Raw genomic sequence first — 15,823 nt, forward strand, 5'->3', positions numbered from 1 at the left:
TTATTGTTTAACCCACCCGCATCTCTTTCTCCAAGAGGCGAGGGTTTATTTTGGGCCTTAACGTTCCCAGTTTGTTTTGGGCTTACACTAGAAATGTTGGATCTTTTATATATGTTCCAAAATATAAAGACGCAAAATGTTGAATCTTTGATATCAAAAGTCAAAACTGTTTTATATAGTCTTTTGTTGTAAAAAAAAAGGTTTATCAAGCGTCTGATTGTTTTACCTCTCATCTGGATTATGAACATGTTGATTTTATTTAGTTGAGGCCTATAAGAAAATGACATTAAAAACCGAAAAGAATATACGCTTATTGACAAAAAAAATGATATTAAATTACAGCCGCTTATAACTAACCTAATTTCGCCTAAGATTTTTGTGGACCACTTAACTCTCCTTCATCAAAATCGCATGATTTCATCATCATGGCTTACAAGTTACAAGATACTTAGCCACGACTATGACACTCAAAACCTTGATATTACATCTTCTCCTTCCAAAAGAAAGAGAGTTATACAATATAACTTTTTTTGAAAGAATATACATTACAATATGACTAACTTTTAGTTCATGTATTTATTACATAATAAAACTAAACATAAAATTTTCATGTTGGGCTTGGATTAGGGATGTCACAAACTTACTGTTATAAACTTATAATACATTTTCAAAATCTTAATCGTTTATTGAATTCTTTTTTATGTTTCACGTCATCTTTGTATTATTAATTTTTCTCCCCAACATATTTGAGATGGTGGAGACTGGAGAATCATTATTTTGCTCTATTTGGGTATCTAGTTATCTCAGTTTAGGTTTATGAATTGGTTTAGGTGGTTGGCCATATCACATCATGATTTTCAAGAATTTAGTATTGGGCATGCTGAAGGCCCCTAGTGACTCTCTCATAGGCCTAGGACTATTCATCCTCGGCCAATTTTGTTGGGCCTTCCAGTTTTTGCGTTTTCCCATAGAGTCGATTATATTATTATTCGAGGCTACGCAACATGCTTACATTACATGCAGCAGGCGATGGTGGAAAAGAGAAGAAAAAAAGGAAGAGGTGATAAAGTAAACGAATGAGAGATCGACAAGAGTCGGACTCAGAAATTTTTGGTTAACTACTTTTGCGTCGTGATGTGTTCTGAAAGACTGAAACGGGTAGTGGTAGGACAAGTCTTGTACGCTAGTCCACTTCAAGTGTCTTCATAACTAATCATATATTACATGATGTATGTATATGTATCGAAGACGTACGTGCACTTTTATTTTAGTTATCTTGGGTCCTCAGATCTCTTCAATTGCAAAAGGATGTCTTTTTTGTGTGGACCAAAACGACTTAAGAAATGAACAGAAACGAACACACACATTACACCCCATGTGAGTTTAAAGTCACATAGATTCTTCTTGGATTGTGCCTAAATACATTCATCAATGTTTTTAAACTTGAACGTGAAGAGGAGTATTAACAACCAAGTGGTCTTAGCCTAGTGATAAAAGGATTTTAGCTAGAACTTCCGCCATGGGTTTGATTTTTCTTGGCCAAAAAAAGTGTTAATTAGGTCACCGGATCAACTTATCCAATTAACGGTCAATATTTTTTTTGGATTGATTAGGAGTATATGGGCCAAATCCCAACGATACATAATCCGGTTTCATGTTTCAAATGAGGCATATATAATGTTTCCATGTCTTCCGACTAAGTAAATGGCAACTTAGCTTATGGCATGATTCGAACGCATAAGCCATGGGTTTATGTCTTGCACCAAGTTGTCTTTTTGCCACCAAATTATTACCGCTTAGTTAATAACTTCTTTCATTAAAAAAATTAGTCCAGCATTAGTAGAGCTCTAACCGAAGTTTGATCTTTCACCGGGTAATACGTTTTACAACATATGAAATCTCTTTTGGGTTGATTTCAAATTCAGAGTAAATGTAACTTTAAAAAAGGAAAAAACTTTCTCGTCGTTAATCATATTTCCTAACCAACGAGAATCTTAAATGAAAAGGGGGAAAAGGCTTATCCCGACAAGATCTAGTACTTTATTCTTATCCTATATATTGAATTCCTCCATCGACATCATAATTGCAAAAGGTTTAGTAATAAAAGAACTTTCTTCGGATATACATGTACTGGCAACCAACGAGACTTCGACAAACTCCCACAGCATCTTTCTTCTCTTTCCATATTTCACGTCCAACGAAAGCCAAGCCCTGGGGCTTCTTCTTCTTTCTCATGTTTTATTACTTTCCACCCAAGCCCTATCCTGTCTCTTAGTGCTTGTCTCTAACCTACGTACCAAAACCTCCAATGTACGTACTTTTCACATTAACTTATCTCCACATTAGGGGTTAGTTTCTGTTGACTTCGCTGTTATGAATCTAATGTATGCAAAAACATATGAAAATGAATACAAATTGTATCTGCAATAGAGCTGGAAAGGGATTATACTTATCATATCTAGATATTTGTACTATATGTTGAAGTAAACAACCATAACATAAGTCCTCTTGTGAACCCACAATTATTTTCGTCGTGTCTAAGAGGAGGTAAAGGAAACGAAACATATGTCAAGGACCCCCACACAAACGACCGGGCCCTTGCTTCCAGTATTCCACCATCCACCAAATTGTTTTTATCACATATGCATATAATTGGTATCAGTCGACTACTATTATTGGTTTTTATCAATGTTTTTAAAACCGACCGACCCGATGGTTGGATTAGGTTTGACCATGAACCGGTTACATAACCGGATTGGATCTAATAACTGGTTCTACCATGAACCGGTCACATAGCCATATTGGATCTCAAAGCTATTAACCTGATAAAAATCATTAAAACTATCAAAAATCTATAAACCATCCGTATAAACATGAAATTAGTTTATATTTATAATGTTTTATGTTTTAACTAACATTATTTTAAAATTTGTACATTAAAATATATTAAACTAGATTACTAAACCATGTTTGACCCGGTTAAACCATATTTAATCGTGATCCAATGATTATTCGGTTCAGTTTCTGGTCTGATTTTAAAAACACTGGTTTTTATTTTAGCTTACGTTTATTTAAGTTTATATGTTTAAGTATTAATGTTAAATCTTTGAAAGAGGACATAAGTTTTTTATGTGCTTTTTTTTTTGCATCAAACATCATGAAAGAATAAAATATTTAGTCATATATGATTTTGGCTCTGCTTGAGTTAATTTAAAAGATGCAATGATAAAAATATATTGCAATATGCTAACACACATATTAATTATAGTAAACGCAGTACTTCGACATACAATCAAACCCCAACTGTGATGACCACTATACAGTCTATACCAAACGCTAGACTTTCTTTTGCGTGTATGTCTAATATTTTACACATGTTACTCGAAATTTTGGTATTGCTATGTCTAAAATCTGGACTACAGTCCTAACTGTAAAACAAAAGTATAATATGAATCATTGTCTTCTTTTACTTTAGTTTTTGTGTAGAGTGGGGGATGGGGATGTCTATATGAATGCGTTGTTTCTTCAATAATTTGGTTTGATATCGTACGGATATAAGAGTATATTGCAATATATAATGCGTAGTGGTCAGAGTGGTAAAGCAAAAGCAAAAATTAGACGCATCCTACTTATAATTAACTTCCTTTTTTCTGACAACTAGTTATAACTTAGAGCATGCGCAACGGTGTGTTTTAGGGAGTCCTTAGCGCTAGATTATAGGGTAATCACATTAAAAATAAATGAAAAAAGGCAAATAAGCGAAGGATCAGTCCGTGTAGAAGGAACTTAAGGACTTAATCCTTAGGGCAGCTGGCACGCTTTGATTGGGTCGAGTTGTGTTTGTGTGTCGTGGTCACGAAAAAAAAAATCATTCGACACAAACGTAGAAAAAAAAACTCTCGAAGAAACAGAAGGCGATTTTCGATCCATCTCGTTCCATCTTCTTCCCTCGCGTTCCAAGGTAAATCGAGAGGAATCTGTAGATTTATGGTATTAGATTAGGTTCCTTGTAGTTTTCCTGTAAATTTAGGGTTCGTTTTGCTTTTTTAAATCGAATTGGGGATTTTCGTTTCAAGTTAGGGTTTCAAATGATTTGGGTTTTCAATCGATTTGTAGAGGTTTTGGTTAGTAGTTACGGTTCCGAAACTGAAATAGGTTTGATTAACGATTTGCTTATCTGCTTTTAACCATTGATCCATCTGGTTCTGTCTGTCTGATTTCAAACGATGAATGCTTATCTGCTTCGTCTGCTTTTCTGCTTTGACTCAAGGTTTTATTTTCTTGTGAAACTTAAAACACGATCCTTTGTGTGTTTACACGATCCCCCTCATCTATGCTTTGATAAATTTCTGTTTGGTTAGTCGTCTGATGATGAATGCTCTGTGGTAGTTGTTGTTTCACTTTTGTTGTTGTATTTTGTGCTTACATATTTAAAAATTTCAGGTTAAGCAAACATGGGCCAAGACTATAGCTACACCCAGCCTTCCTCATCAGACGAGTATGACTTGACCTCACTGCTTGAAGCTGAAGCGGCTTTGTACGCCGAAGAAGCTGAGAGTAGCTACAACATTGGTGAGCCTGTTCAGTGCCCACCTCAGCCGTTTCAGTACTTATGTGGGGGACATACAAATGCGGAGGAGATGCGTGCCTTTGAGACACAACTTAGTCTTCTCAAGGATCAAGTTCGTGCGAGTGACCAGAAGCTGGCTACGCTCGAGAAGACCCTGTGTGATGAGTTATGCAAGAAGACATCATGGGTTACAATTCTTGGAGTATCTCTTCTGCTGAGCCTTTTACTTTTAATAGCGGTGATAATTCTTGGAGGTTAGTTTCAATCCTTGTTTTTTAAAAATTTTGTCCTGTGGATTTTTAAAATTTTTTTTGATGTTTTCCAGGAACAGCTTCGAAGGATAGTAGAAGACTATCTAACGTGGAGACTGTCTTTAAGGTTAGAAACATTTAAACTGAAGCTATTTCTCTGTTTTTTGCTTCTCTGAAAAAAACAAAACATTTATATTGAAACTCTTTATCTTAAATGCTTACCTTCCTTATTCAGATTTGATATGATATTAAACGTTATCACACTCGTACTTGTTTACTTTCTGTGTTACTAGTAGAGGACTTATTAGATTTGATTGGTGATAAATGCTAGTTTAGAGCTTTCTATCTGCCTAACTACTTAGTTTTGTTGGTGATAAATGCTAGTTTAGAGCTTTCTTTCTTCTAGCTGGCTTATTTAAGGGCTGTGTTGCTAATAGAGTAACACAGACAATTAGATAAAATGAATAACAGCAGTGGTTTCCGAAACCTACTGTTTAGTCAATGTCCCATTGAACTTGATTCACATGAACAAGTTTGGTTCGGTAGCCAACCACCTGAGCCTGTTGGGTCCAGTAGCGAAGCTCCTGTTGGCGAGTCTGGTGAGCCGGTTGTCGAGCCTGCTACCAAAGAGAGGAGGAAATGGAACCAGCAAGAGGATTTAATACTGATAGGTGCTTGGCTCAACACCAGTAAAGATGCAGTTAAAAACACTGAGCAGAAAGCTGGTGCATTCTGGAAGAGGATCATCGACTACTACAATGCAAGCCCTCTTCTGGTTGGGACAGTTCCGAGAGAGCTTACTCCAGCCAAGCAGCGGTGGGCTAGGATTAACGCAGATGTCTCCAAGTTCGTTGGTTGCTATGACCAGGCTATGAGGGAGCAGAAAAGCGGTGAAAACGATGATGATCTGATGAAAGCCGCACTAGACTACTACTTCAAGGATCAAGGCCACAAGTTTGGCATGGAACACGCCTGGAGGGAGCTGAGGCATGACCAGAAATGGTGCTCATCATGTAAAGACAGTGGGAAGGATAAGCGCAAACATGTCGTGGAGGTTGATATAGATGAGGAAGAGGGCAGACCGGTCGGGGTCAAGGCAGCGAAAGCTGCTTCTAAGAAGAAGAAGAGTGGGAAAGAAGAGGAGTTGTCGCGTTTACAAACCATCATGGAGATTAAACAGAAACTCTCTAACCAGAAACTTCTTGATCGTTTATTAGCTAAAAAAGTGCCATTAACTGAGATGGAAACATCACTTAAGCTGAAGTTAATGTCTGAAATGTTATGATGTTTTTCTCTTTAGGTAGATACTTCTCTGTAGGTTGCTTTAAGTCACATGTCTTTTTGTTGATTTGCTAAGTCACTCACGGGTCTTTTATGTTTCAGGTTCCGCAGTAAAAGAGGAAGCAAGTCACGGGTGCCTTTGGAGTGGTGAAAGTCTTTTCTTCTGTAGCTCATGTGAAGCAAGTCACGGGAAGTCCTTTTTCTGCTATAAGTTTGTGTCACGGTTTCTATCTTGCCATCACTTCTTCCTTCCTTTTTTTTCCCGATTCCAATCTGGTCGAGAAGAAGTTGTTTTAGTTTATTGTTGTTGTAACATTTAGCTACTACTCCAAGTTGTAAGTTTGGCTACAACTCTATCTTGCCATCAGTACTATTTTTAATCAGGTAACTTAATCCCTTGTGTTGTCATTAGTTATATAATTATATGCATAATCATTGTTGATGAAGGTCTCTGTTATATAATTATATGCATAATCATTGTAACCTGTTAAAAGAAATGATCATCACGCCTCATGAGTTCACTACAACCAAACATACTAAAATATTAAGAAAAGATCATCACGTTCATCTTCTTCTATATAAAGAAATGATCATCACGTTCATCTATATAAAGAAAAGATCATCACGTTCATCTGTTTGTAGATAATTTTAGATAATTCAATAAAAATGTGAGAAAATTTTCTAGATAATTATTGGACGAAATTATTGTCTAGATAATTTTAGATAATTCAATTTTTAATTATTTTCTAGATATGTCATCATCTTCATCCGATGAAGTCGATGAAAGATTGGACGAAATTTGTGAAGAATACGTAGAAGAAATATACAACGACATAGTGGAGGCCCAAACCATACCGCAAAGGACACATGCATATGTAGAACGACACCGCGAAGGAGGACAAGACCAATTATGGAATGATTACTTCAGCGAAAATTCGACTTTCTCGACTCAATTATTCAGACGCCGTTTCCGCATGAATAAGGAATTATTCTTGCGTCTTGTTCATGGCCTAGAAGCGTCCTTTCCATTCTTTCAGCAAAGAAGAGATGCAACCGGCAGGTGGAGTCTTACTGCACTACAAAAATGTACTGCAGCTATTCGTCTGCTCGCTTATGGTACCGCGGCCGACACCGTTGACGAATATCTGCGACTTGGTGAGACCACTGCACTTTCGTGTTTACATAATTTTACTGACGGAATAATACTGTTATTCGGAGAAGAGTATCTACGACGACCCACACCGGAGGATCTTCAACGACTACTCGATATTGGAGAGAAACGAGGGTTTCCTGGGATGGTCGGGAGCATTGACTGTATGCACTGGGAGTGGAAAAATTGCCCAACCGCTTGGAAAGGACAATACGCCCGTGGATCAGGAAAACCGACAATTGTATTAGAGGCTGTAGCATCCCAAGATCTTTGGATATGGCACGCCTTTTTTGGTCCTCCAGGTACCTTAAACGATATTAATGTCCTCGATCGGTCTCCTGTTTTTGATGATATTTTACAAGGTCGAGCTCCGAGGGTAAAGTACGTGGTCAACGGACACACGTATAAGTTGGGGTACTACCTCACAGACGGTATATATCCAAAATGGTCAACATTTATCCAATCTATTACCCTTCCTCAAACTCCTCAACAAGAGTTATTTGCTAAAGTTCAAGAAGCAACCCGGAAAGATGTGGAGCGGGCTTTTGGAGTACTTCAATCTCGATTTGCAATTGTGAGAAATCCGGTCAAAACATTGAACAAAGACAAGATAGAGAAGATTATGCGAGCATGTATCATACTTCACAATATGATAGTCGAAGATGAACGGGATGGATACTCTCGTATTGATATATCTGAATTTGAAGAAGGAGACGTCCCCAGATGTTCAGAAGTGGAAACCGAGTGGCCAACAAATCTGAATAATATCTTTCCCACTCGAAATGATCTTCGTGATAGGCAAACACATGAACGGTTGAAAACTGATTTAATTCAAAATATTTGAAATAAATTTGGTGAAGAAGATTAGAAATTATTCTATCTTTATGTAAAATTAATGTTCTTTTCTTTAATTGTTGTCTTTTTATGTTTAATTAATGTATTTTATGTTTAATTATGGAATTTTATGTTTAATTATGGAATTTTTTGTTTATTTATTATATTTAGTCATCCAATATATATAAATTATATTTCACAACAAATTTTTTTTTTTTTTTTAAGGATCCCAACTTCGGACTCACCATTGTACAGCTATTTTTCACAAGAGTCCTTAACAATTAAAAAAAAAAAAAAAAAAAAAAGATTAATCTAATCCTAAGGACTCCACAATGGGTATCACCATTGTGGGTGCTCTTAGTGCGTGTCTTTTAGATTAGGGTATATACATTGCATGATTGATGGTGTGATGGGTACTTTGATGATTCCTTAAAGAGGACACATGATGCAGCAAAAGAACACGTTTCGGGACTCCGAAGAAAAGTTTCTCCTCCAAAAGGGTACCTTTTACAGATATGCACATGTATGTAGTTTGCCAGACCAACACCAAGGAAGTGGGTTTCTACTCCCTAGAGTAATACGTATGATAGATTCATTAACATCAGTTCTTTTTGTATTCATTGACACCGAATCATTTGGGGTTTGTATCCATTTTACATGATAATAACCTAGGCGCATTGGACTAACGGACTCAGTCAAAGCTGAGAAGACCACGAAGCACCTTGAAAGCTAACCAAAAGCTTTTGCGATTTTTTTATTTTTCTTTGAAAATGTTGTGGGATTTCTTTTTTTGAAAATGCAAAATTACGTTTTATCGCAGGAAATTACAAGATTGTGTTCCCTCACGAAAAAAATGAGCAAAACAACTACTAAGAAAAAAATCAAACAACAAGAAAAACCTCCATCGCAACTATGTAAACGCCAATTTCCTTATGTGGTAGAAAAGTAGGTGTCGACGTTCGTGGAGTGTTCTGATACCAAACTTAAAATTGATCCATCAAGTCCTCGAATTCTCCAACCAATCAATGATCAAAAGTACGTCCTAAACCTTTGTTTAAGCTTGAGCAAAAAATCTTACTGCCCACCTGCCCCAACTCCCATAACTCATAAACATATAAGCAAAACAATATAATATAGATGTGGGTAGCTATTGCATTATTAAAATTTCTAAAACAAGATACTTTCTGTCTTGTATATAAATTATTGGGGGCATGGTGACTAGGATCCCGTTGCATGTTTAAACATGAAATGCGCTGGCCTACCTATAATAAAATATCATATAGTAGATTAAAAGAATTTTATCATCTTAAATTCCGGTATCCGGGACGCTCAGCCTAAGCTAATATTTTCAAAATGTTATTCCATACATTTTGTGATAAAAACCTGTTATTTTCTTGGTCACGCACATCCTCATTCATATGAAATTATATTTTTTTCCTGTTAAATGTCAGCTTAGCGTAAGATTCCTCCACTATATAAGTGCTTGCATTTTAAATCATAGCCTTTAATTTATGACATATAGTAGCTTTAAAATATTTACTATCGCACAAACGTATCATCATCACCTCTAGTCACAACCATTTAATAATTTTAATTAACAACTAGTATCTTCTGGCCCGTGTACGTTTTATGCATGCACATTGCTAATACGTTAATACCGAACTAATGTTATGTATACAAGTTTAATACGTCGGTTCCCAGTAAGCCCGGGATCTTAATTGCCAAAAAGGATTTGTTAAAAGTCTATATGATACTAATATTGGCCAAATGATCTCTACAACATAAAATTTCCAACCAAATTGTGTTAGATTAGTTGGTAGTAGACTAACAATACAATAGACGAAATTGCTAGGAATTGTCATTTCTTACTTTCATTGTTGTTAAACAGATGTCTAGGAAACTTTTGAAATCTAAATTAATAAACTAGTTTTCTAAACTTTGATTCTAAGTGAGTATCATAGATGTAGCAACTATAATAGTAAAGACACCAATATAATTTGGTTGATAATGATATGCTTATATGGAATCAATACAGAATATAAAATAGATTGTGCATAGACTTGAGGATTAGGAATTAGCATTGCAGCAAACTTGTAAGCATTTTTCTTTTAAAAGAGTTTTCATATACCAACTTTGTATTCTATTTGGCCACTAAAAATGGTGGATAGAAAGTTTTCAAATTAAAGATCCCATGGATCAGTATAGTGGAATTTTATAAGTTTCAGTTTTGTAAGTTTTTACTATATATAAAATGGTATTTTCCCGGTTTAACCATCTGCTATGCCGGAATTTTAGTAGCAAAATAAATTACAATATGTCATGATTTTATTATTAATATTAAAATAATTTACATATTTGTTTCGAGATTCTTTTTCTATAATTATGTTATTCTACCATCATGAAGCATATAACCATATCTTTTTCTACAATAATGTTTAATTAAATATTAATTTAGACATTTCTTTTTAACTTCAGTTAGATCGAAGAATCCTTGTCTATTGCAGTATATCTGACAACTTTTGTCCTATTGTTTGTATATTTTTTTCACGACTTCGGTCTTATTGTTTATTTCTAGTCTCAACAATGCAAATTACAAATAACCTTTGTAGAGTTTTTCTTCACAATTTGGTTAAGCATTTTGAGACGTACTTCTTTTGGGTAGGAAACATAGATTAGGGTAGGAAATAAACACTTTTTTAGACGTACAGTTAAAACAAAAATTAAAATCACTAAAAATAAATAAAATCAACTCAAAAGTAGGAAAATATACACGAGCTATACTTGCAGGGGCATATGATTAAACTAAACGTACGTTAATGACCAGCTGGGGCAAGACTCAGATGCAAATCCAACCCTAATCCATCATCAAAAGTGGATCCCACTTCTCTTGAAAACCCATTCACCAAGGGTCTCGGTCCATGTGCCTGAACGTGTCTCATCTGAGCCCCGTTAAACCCAAATCCAGACTCATACGAGAACCCATTTGTACCTGCTCCCGCACCGTCCTGAACCACGCACCCATGCGACACGTGAAGCTGAGAGGGAGACACACGTGGAAGATACATCCAAGAACCTCCTCCCCCGGGCGGAGAAACGGTGGATGATAGGTGATGAGGCCGAGGAGCAAAGGCGGAGACCATTGGGTTACGTAAAAGTGGAGACGCTGATCCAACGTTAGAGTATTTTGCGGCAGCGTTTCGTGTAGCTTGAAGCTGAGCGCGTTTGAGTTGCTGACGCTCTTTCTTGTGAGCGTTTTGGTGACCGCCCAAAGCTTGAGAGTTACCAAACTCCCTGCAACAGTATTGACACTCGTACTTACGTTCTCCTCCTCCTCCGCCTCGGCTTCGTACACCACCACCACTTCTTCCGGAGGAACCCGCCGGAAACTCGTTATGCTCCGGCGAGTCAGATGATTGGTTAGGTTTCACCGTCTGTTCGAAGAAATCTTCTTCTCCATCGACGCTGAATCCAAAAAGTCTTAGACGAGAAGTAGATGTCTTTGAACGAAAATTAAGCTCCTCCATTAAATATGTAGAGTTATATTTTCAGAAAGAGAGAGATGGGTTTTTAATAAGAGGAGGTGGACGCATACATATATATAGTATAAGAAATGTTGAAGAAACTGAGATGTGGACTTTGTACAGTAACATGGGAGACACTGTGCAAGTGTGTGTGAAAGATATGAATATTTTTTCTTTTGCTTTATAGAATTATTTTTGTGATGCTTTGTTATCGAGCATCCCAAGAAGTTAAAAGAACAGTGAAAGTGGGAGTTTGAAGGACACACGAACCAAGACGACATGGATTATGGGACCCTCTTGGATTTCATTTGTCTCTTTTTTATATTTCAGTTTTAGGAATTTTGAGTTCGGCTAGACTTTTATGTGTGTTATTTCTACATGTTCTCTTCGAGTAAAATCATATGTTTCCACGTACTTTTTATGTGATTCTAATTGACATATCTCAGTCTGTTTGCTTTCCATCAAATCTTTTACTTTGGCTTAAGTTTTCTCAGATTTACAACCACCTAACAAAGTATTTTTCCACATGCTTCCAGATAACATCTCTATATAGTATTTTCAATTTTATATGGAATGCAAATACAATAATGTGCTATCTGGTTTTCTTCTTAGAAAAAATAAAGAGTTAGTTTGGTGGTGGAAAATTTCCACTATGATGTTAGTTTGGCAATAAAATTCTGATTTTTTTTTTTTTTTTTTTACCAAAAAAAAAAAATTCTGATTTTTTTTCGACTGTATAGTTTTTTATTTGAATTATCGTGCGTATAATCGTATATATACCTATTCAGATACGATCTTAAAAAGTTAATCAAAGTCGAATAACTTACATTTTATGGAATATTATTACAGTTATTTTCTTACGTATAGACTAGTAACGCGTATCTTTAATAATGCCTATATAGAAAATGGTTACATGTAGCATACTTTACAGTTCTAAATAATCAAAAATCAATCAGCAATCGTTAACCAGTTCAGATTACTAACAAAAAGAGAACTCGTCGGTTAGATATCTTTTAGCCTAATCGTATCACAATTCTTATAAAGTGACCGCCTAACCCCTTTTATTAAGTTATTTACACACATTCGACTCCAGTACCAATTAGTATTTCGAGCCAAACATGCATCCTAGTTTTGATATCGAGATTTGAAAGAATGTCCACTTTAATCACAAAAATAGTAAAATGGCCTTGGGAAGAAAGAAAGCATCTGAAGACAAAGCTAAGTAATGTGAAAACTAACTCGGTCAATCAAAAGTTGGGGTTGTTAAGGGTGCAAAATAGAAACGACCAAAATAAAGTTTCAGATGTTAACATGTTCCCCACAAATTACGTGCCAAATGACGGATCCTAGTACGTTTGCGTGATTAACGTTAAGATTCACACACATACACATACACTTTTCAATTGAATACTCATACTTGTATACATATTTACCGATAAAGGAAGGCTCACAGATCTGCGAATCTTACTAACTCAATCAAAAGCTAAATGGGTGGTTTCAGATTTGTTTAATGCTTTTCTTTGTATAAAAGTAATAATTGTGTAAACCCTTACAAACTAAAGTCTTTTTAAGGGGCTGGAGAAATGTCCCATCTTGTCTCCTTGTTAATTATATATTTCCACACGAATCTGCATTATTCGTTGCGTTGGTTGCTTCCATACATCTTCTTCTAATCTCTTCTCACACCAAAGATCATTTACAATAAAACCCTAGTCGAATTGATGATATTGGCACTCATATGGTGACATGACATGATATTATAAAATTTAACTCAAAACGTGTGTTGAGGATGCTTTTATTCACTTTTGGAATTCATTAGAGATCTGTTTGATGAAGAACACGTGATCAGAGAATCCGGCACAGCTAACTTAATTTACAGAGTTGGATTTGTTTTGCTAAAGTATTTATTATATGTTGTCATACTTTCATACTTTGATTTTGACATCATATTATCGAAAACTTTGGGAAATAATATCCGACTGATAATTTTTCTAGAAGTAGTGAGCCTTTAGACTTGTAGTGTTTAGTTGAAGTAAAACGCAAAGATAAACATCTCACACCAGATTGATTAGTATTACATACTCCAAATTTTGCAAACTCCTAATTTCTTGAGATTTTAAGATTGAAAACTGAATTAAATATTTTAGATCAAGATGAGAGTTTCCCTAAGAATCCTTCACTATACGCTCCTCGATATGCAGTATGTTTTTCTTTGTGGAAATCGACCAAAAAAAATGCAATTTACATGTCATGTGGACCTACAATTATTAATGCGCACAACTATTTTATGGAGGTATATTAGTTTTTTTTTGTGCACCAAAGTCTTTCATTGATGATCTAAGCGATTACACGAGTAGAAGCAACATCGTACAGCCCACGATGTGCGAAACAAAAGGCTAAACCCCAAACATATAAAACGATAGAATACGAGGATAGAGACACAAACTTATAAAAGTTTGATAAAATGTTACGAAAGATATTAAAGTTGCCACTTGCGATCCTATTGAACCGCACTTCAAAATCTTCAAATAACGAACGATTAGTCACAATAGCATATGACGTCGCAGCACCATCCAAAACCTCAACTCTCATTCGTATGAGAGTCGTTGCATCTACCGGCCCCAAGCGGACCTTCACACAAGATAGCAAACGGCTAGGAAATTGGTAATTTTTCCGGGTTTTGAATGCCGGGAGAGGATCACCTCTTATACAGAGGGAAATTGGTGGAATAATTCTCTCCTTTGAGAAGGAGGACATGGAGAAAGATCTCTCTCGGCCCTGTCGAGAGGAAATTTGATTAAATTCATCCTCAAAAGATGATTTAAAAGGGCTGTTTCTGTCGAGCTTTAGAAGTCTCAGATTAGAAGATGAAGCTGAGCATTGTTGTAAGATATTGACCATCGAGTCAACAAACAGATACTTCATTGCCTGGAGAGATTGACCTTTGTGTACCCAGCATCTAAACCACTCTAGTAGTCTGGCGGGAACTGCATTACAGCTATGAATCTTCACCATAAAGAAATTAGTCGTTAAAGAGCTTTTCACCTTAATACCGGCAGACAAAGAGATGGGCTTGACACCAACTTCTGAGTGAACTAGCGTTGATTCCAGGCAAACGCTACCCACTCCAGCATTACCGTGTTGGAGCCCGGGAGATTTGACGGAACCAAAACCTAGCCATTGGTCGTTGTGGTCAAGCAGACTGAGAAAGTTTGAGCAGTCGTCGGTATGTGTAGCTTCAAATGGTGTTTGCAATAAACATGGATTGGTTCGTGGGTCATCGAACGGGAGCAATTTCGTCGAGATAGTTCGGTAGTAGTACTTAGAGCCGTTGAGCCTCATAGATCTGACGAACAGAGAACCTGGAAGACTAGTACGAGAGCCACACGGACAGCTGAACCAGTTAGCATCGATCTTCCCCGAAGGGAGAAAATTCAACGTCGTAGGAGACGAAGAGGGGAACACACGTCGTAACAGCTTTAGATCTGGGATCTGAGAATAACAAAACGAAGAAGTGCTGGTCTTATGAAACAGATCTGGAACTATTGCAGTCAATAGAGATGAAGAAGGGATAAGCAAGAGCCAAAGGATAAAGTGCCAGCAACGGCAGCATCTCCAGCACATAGCGACGATGAGCGAGCATAAGAAACCCAAGCCCACAAGGAACTCGTGAAGTAACAAGGTAACATGGAGCGGAAGAGAGACAAAGGAAATGACGACGACGGAGAGGCGGCGACGCCGGCGAGCTACGGAGCTGCCGGCGTCGGATTCCATGGGCGTAAGAGCTGCTTCGATATCTGTGTCGGGACCTTCTCTAAGTTTCCGTTTCTATTTCTCTGGAGGTATATTAGTTTGTCACTGTTTTTTTTATGATAATCATGTTATACATCAAATATTTCTTATTGGAAATAGCTAAAAGCAAAATGATTTCCAAATTCCCATATGTAATTAACTTTCAGCCTTTTTCGTTTCTTTAGCGGATCCAATGAAACTTTATTGTTAATAATGTTTTGCATTGAGTAATGTATTGGTGGTTTTAGAAATAGAGGAAGAGAGGTTCAAACCTATTTTAGTACAATGTAATATTTATCAAAATAAAAATTTCTGAACGTTAATTTTAATGTTGGATGAGATTTTAGTAAGGTCAAAAACTTTTGTTTTTAAGTTTCTTTCTTGTTTCTTGATGGAACCAAGGATTGTAATAATATGTGTATGG

The 15,823-nt window shown here is 36.4% G+C and overlaps 2 protein-coding genes across 5 annotated transcripts; one reads left to right on the forward strand and one right to left on the reverse strand.

Annotated features, from left to right (window-relative positions):
* The first annotated feature begins 3,831 nt into the window (after positions 1-3,831).
* LOC106355903 (putative nuclease HARBI1) lies at positions 3,832-8,244 on the forward strand. Of its 4 annotated transcripts, none has more exons than XM_048736027.1 (5): positions 3,845-3,990; positions 4,444-4,824; positions 4,896-4,948; positions 6,205-6,486; positions 6,853-8,244. In XM_048736027.1, the coding sequence occupies exon 5, from the start codon at positions 6,855-6,857 to the stop codon at positions 8,094-8,096; it is 1,242 nt and encodes a 413-aa protein (XP_048591984.1). In that variant the 5' UTR covers positions 3,845-3,990; positions 4,444-4,824; positions 4,896-4,948; positions 6,205-6,486; positions 6,853-6,854; the 3' UTR covers positions 8,097-8,244. The 4 variants fall into 4 exon arrangements, with proteins under 4 accessions (XP_013651221.1, XP_048591984.1, XP_048591986.1 ...); XM_048736028.1 differs by having other exon boundaries at positions 3,856-3,961; XM_013795767.3 differs by lacking the exon at positions 6,853-8,244 and having other exon boundaries at positions 3,832-3,990; positions 6,205-6,490.
* Positions 8,245-10,758: 2,514 nt separating this feature from the next.
* On the reverse strand, positions 10,759-11,811 carry LOC106357159 (zinc finger protein GIS3-like). The gene has a single exon (XM_013796836.3). The coding sequence runs from the start codon at positions 11,608-11,610 to the stop codon at positions 10,900-10,902; it is 711 nt and encodes a 236-aa protein (XP_013652290.2). The 5' UTR covers positions 11,611-11,811; the 3' UTR covers positions 10,759-10,899.
* Between the last annotated feature and the right edge of the window lie 4,012 nt (positions 11,812-15,823).

Source organism: Brassica napus, chromosome A7 (genome assembly GCF_020379485.1).
Source record: "Brassica napus cultivar Da-Ae chromosome A7, Da-Ae, whole genome shotgun sequence".
Lineage (NCBI taxonomy): Eukaryota > Viridiplantae > Streptophyta > Magnoliopsida > Brassicales > Brassicaceae > Brassica > Brassica napus.

Bases quoted from the DNA above. Each gene is read 5' to 3' on its own strand.
- LOC106357159 (XM_013796836.3), bottom strand. From the start codon at position 11,610: ATGGAGGAGCTTAATTTTCGTTCAAAGACATCTACTTCTCGTCTAAGA.
- LOC106355903 (XM_048736027.1), top strand. From the start codon at position 6,855: ATGTCATCATCTTCATCCGATGAAGTCGATGAAAGATTGGACGAAATT.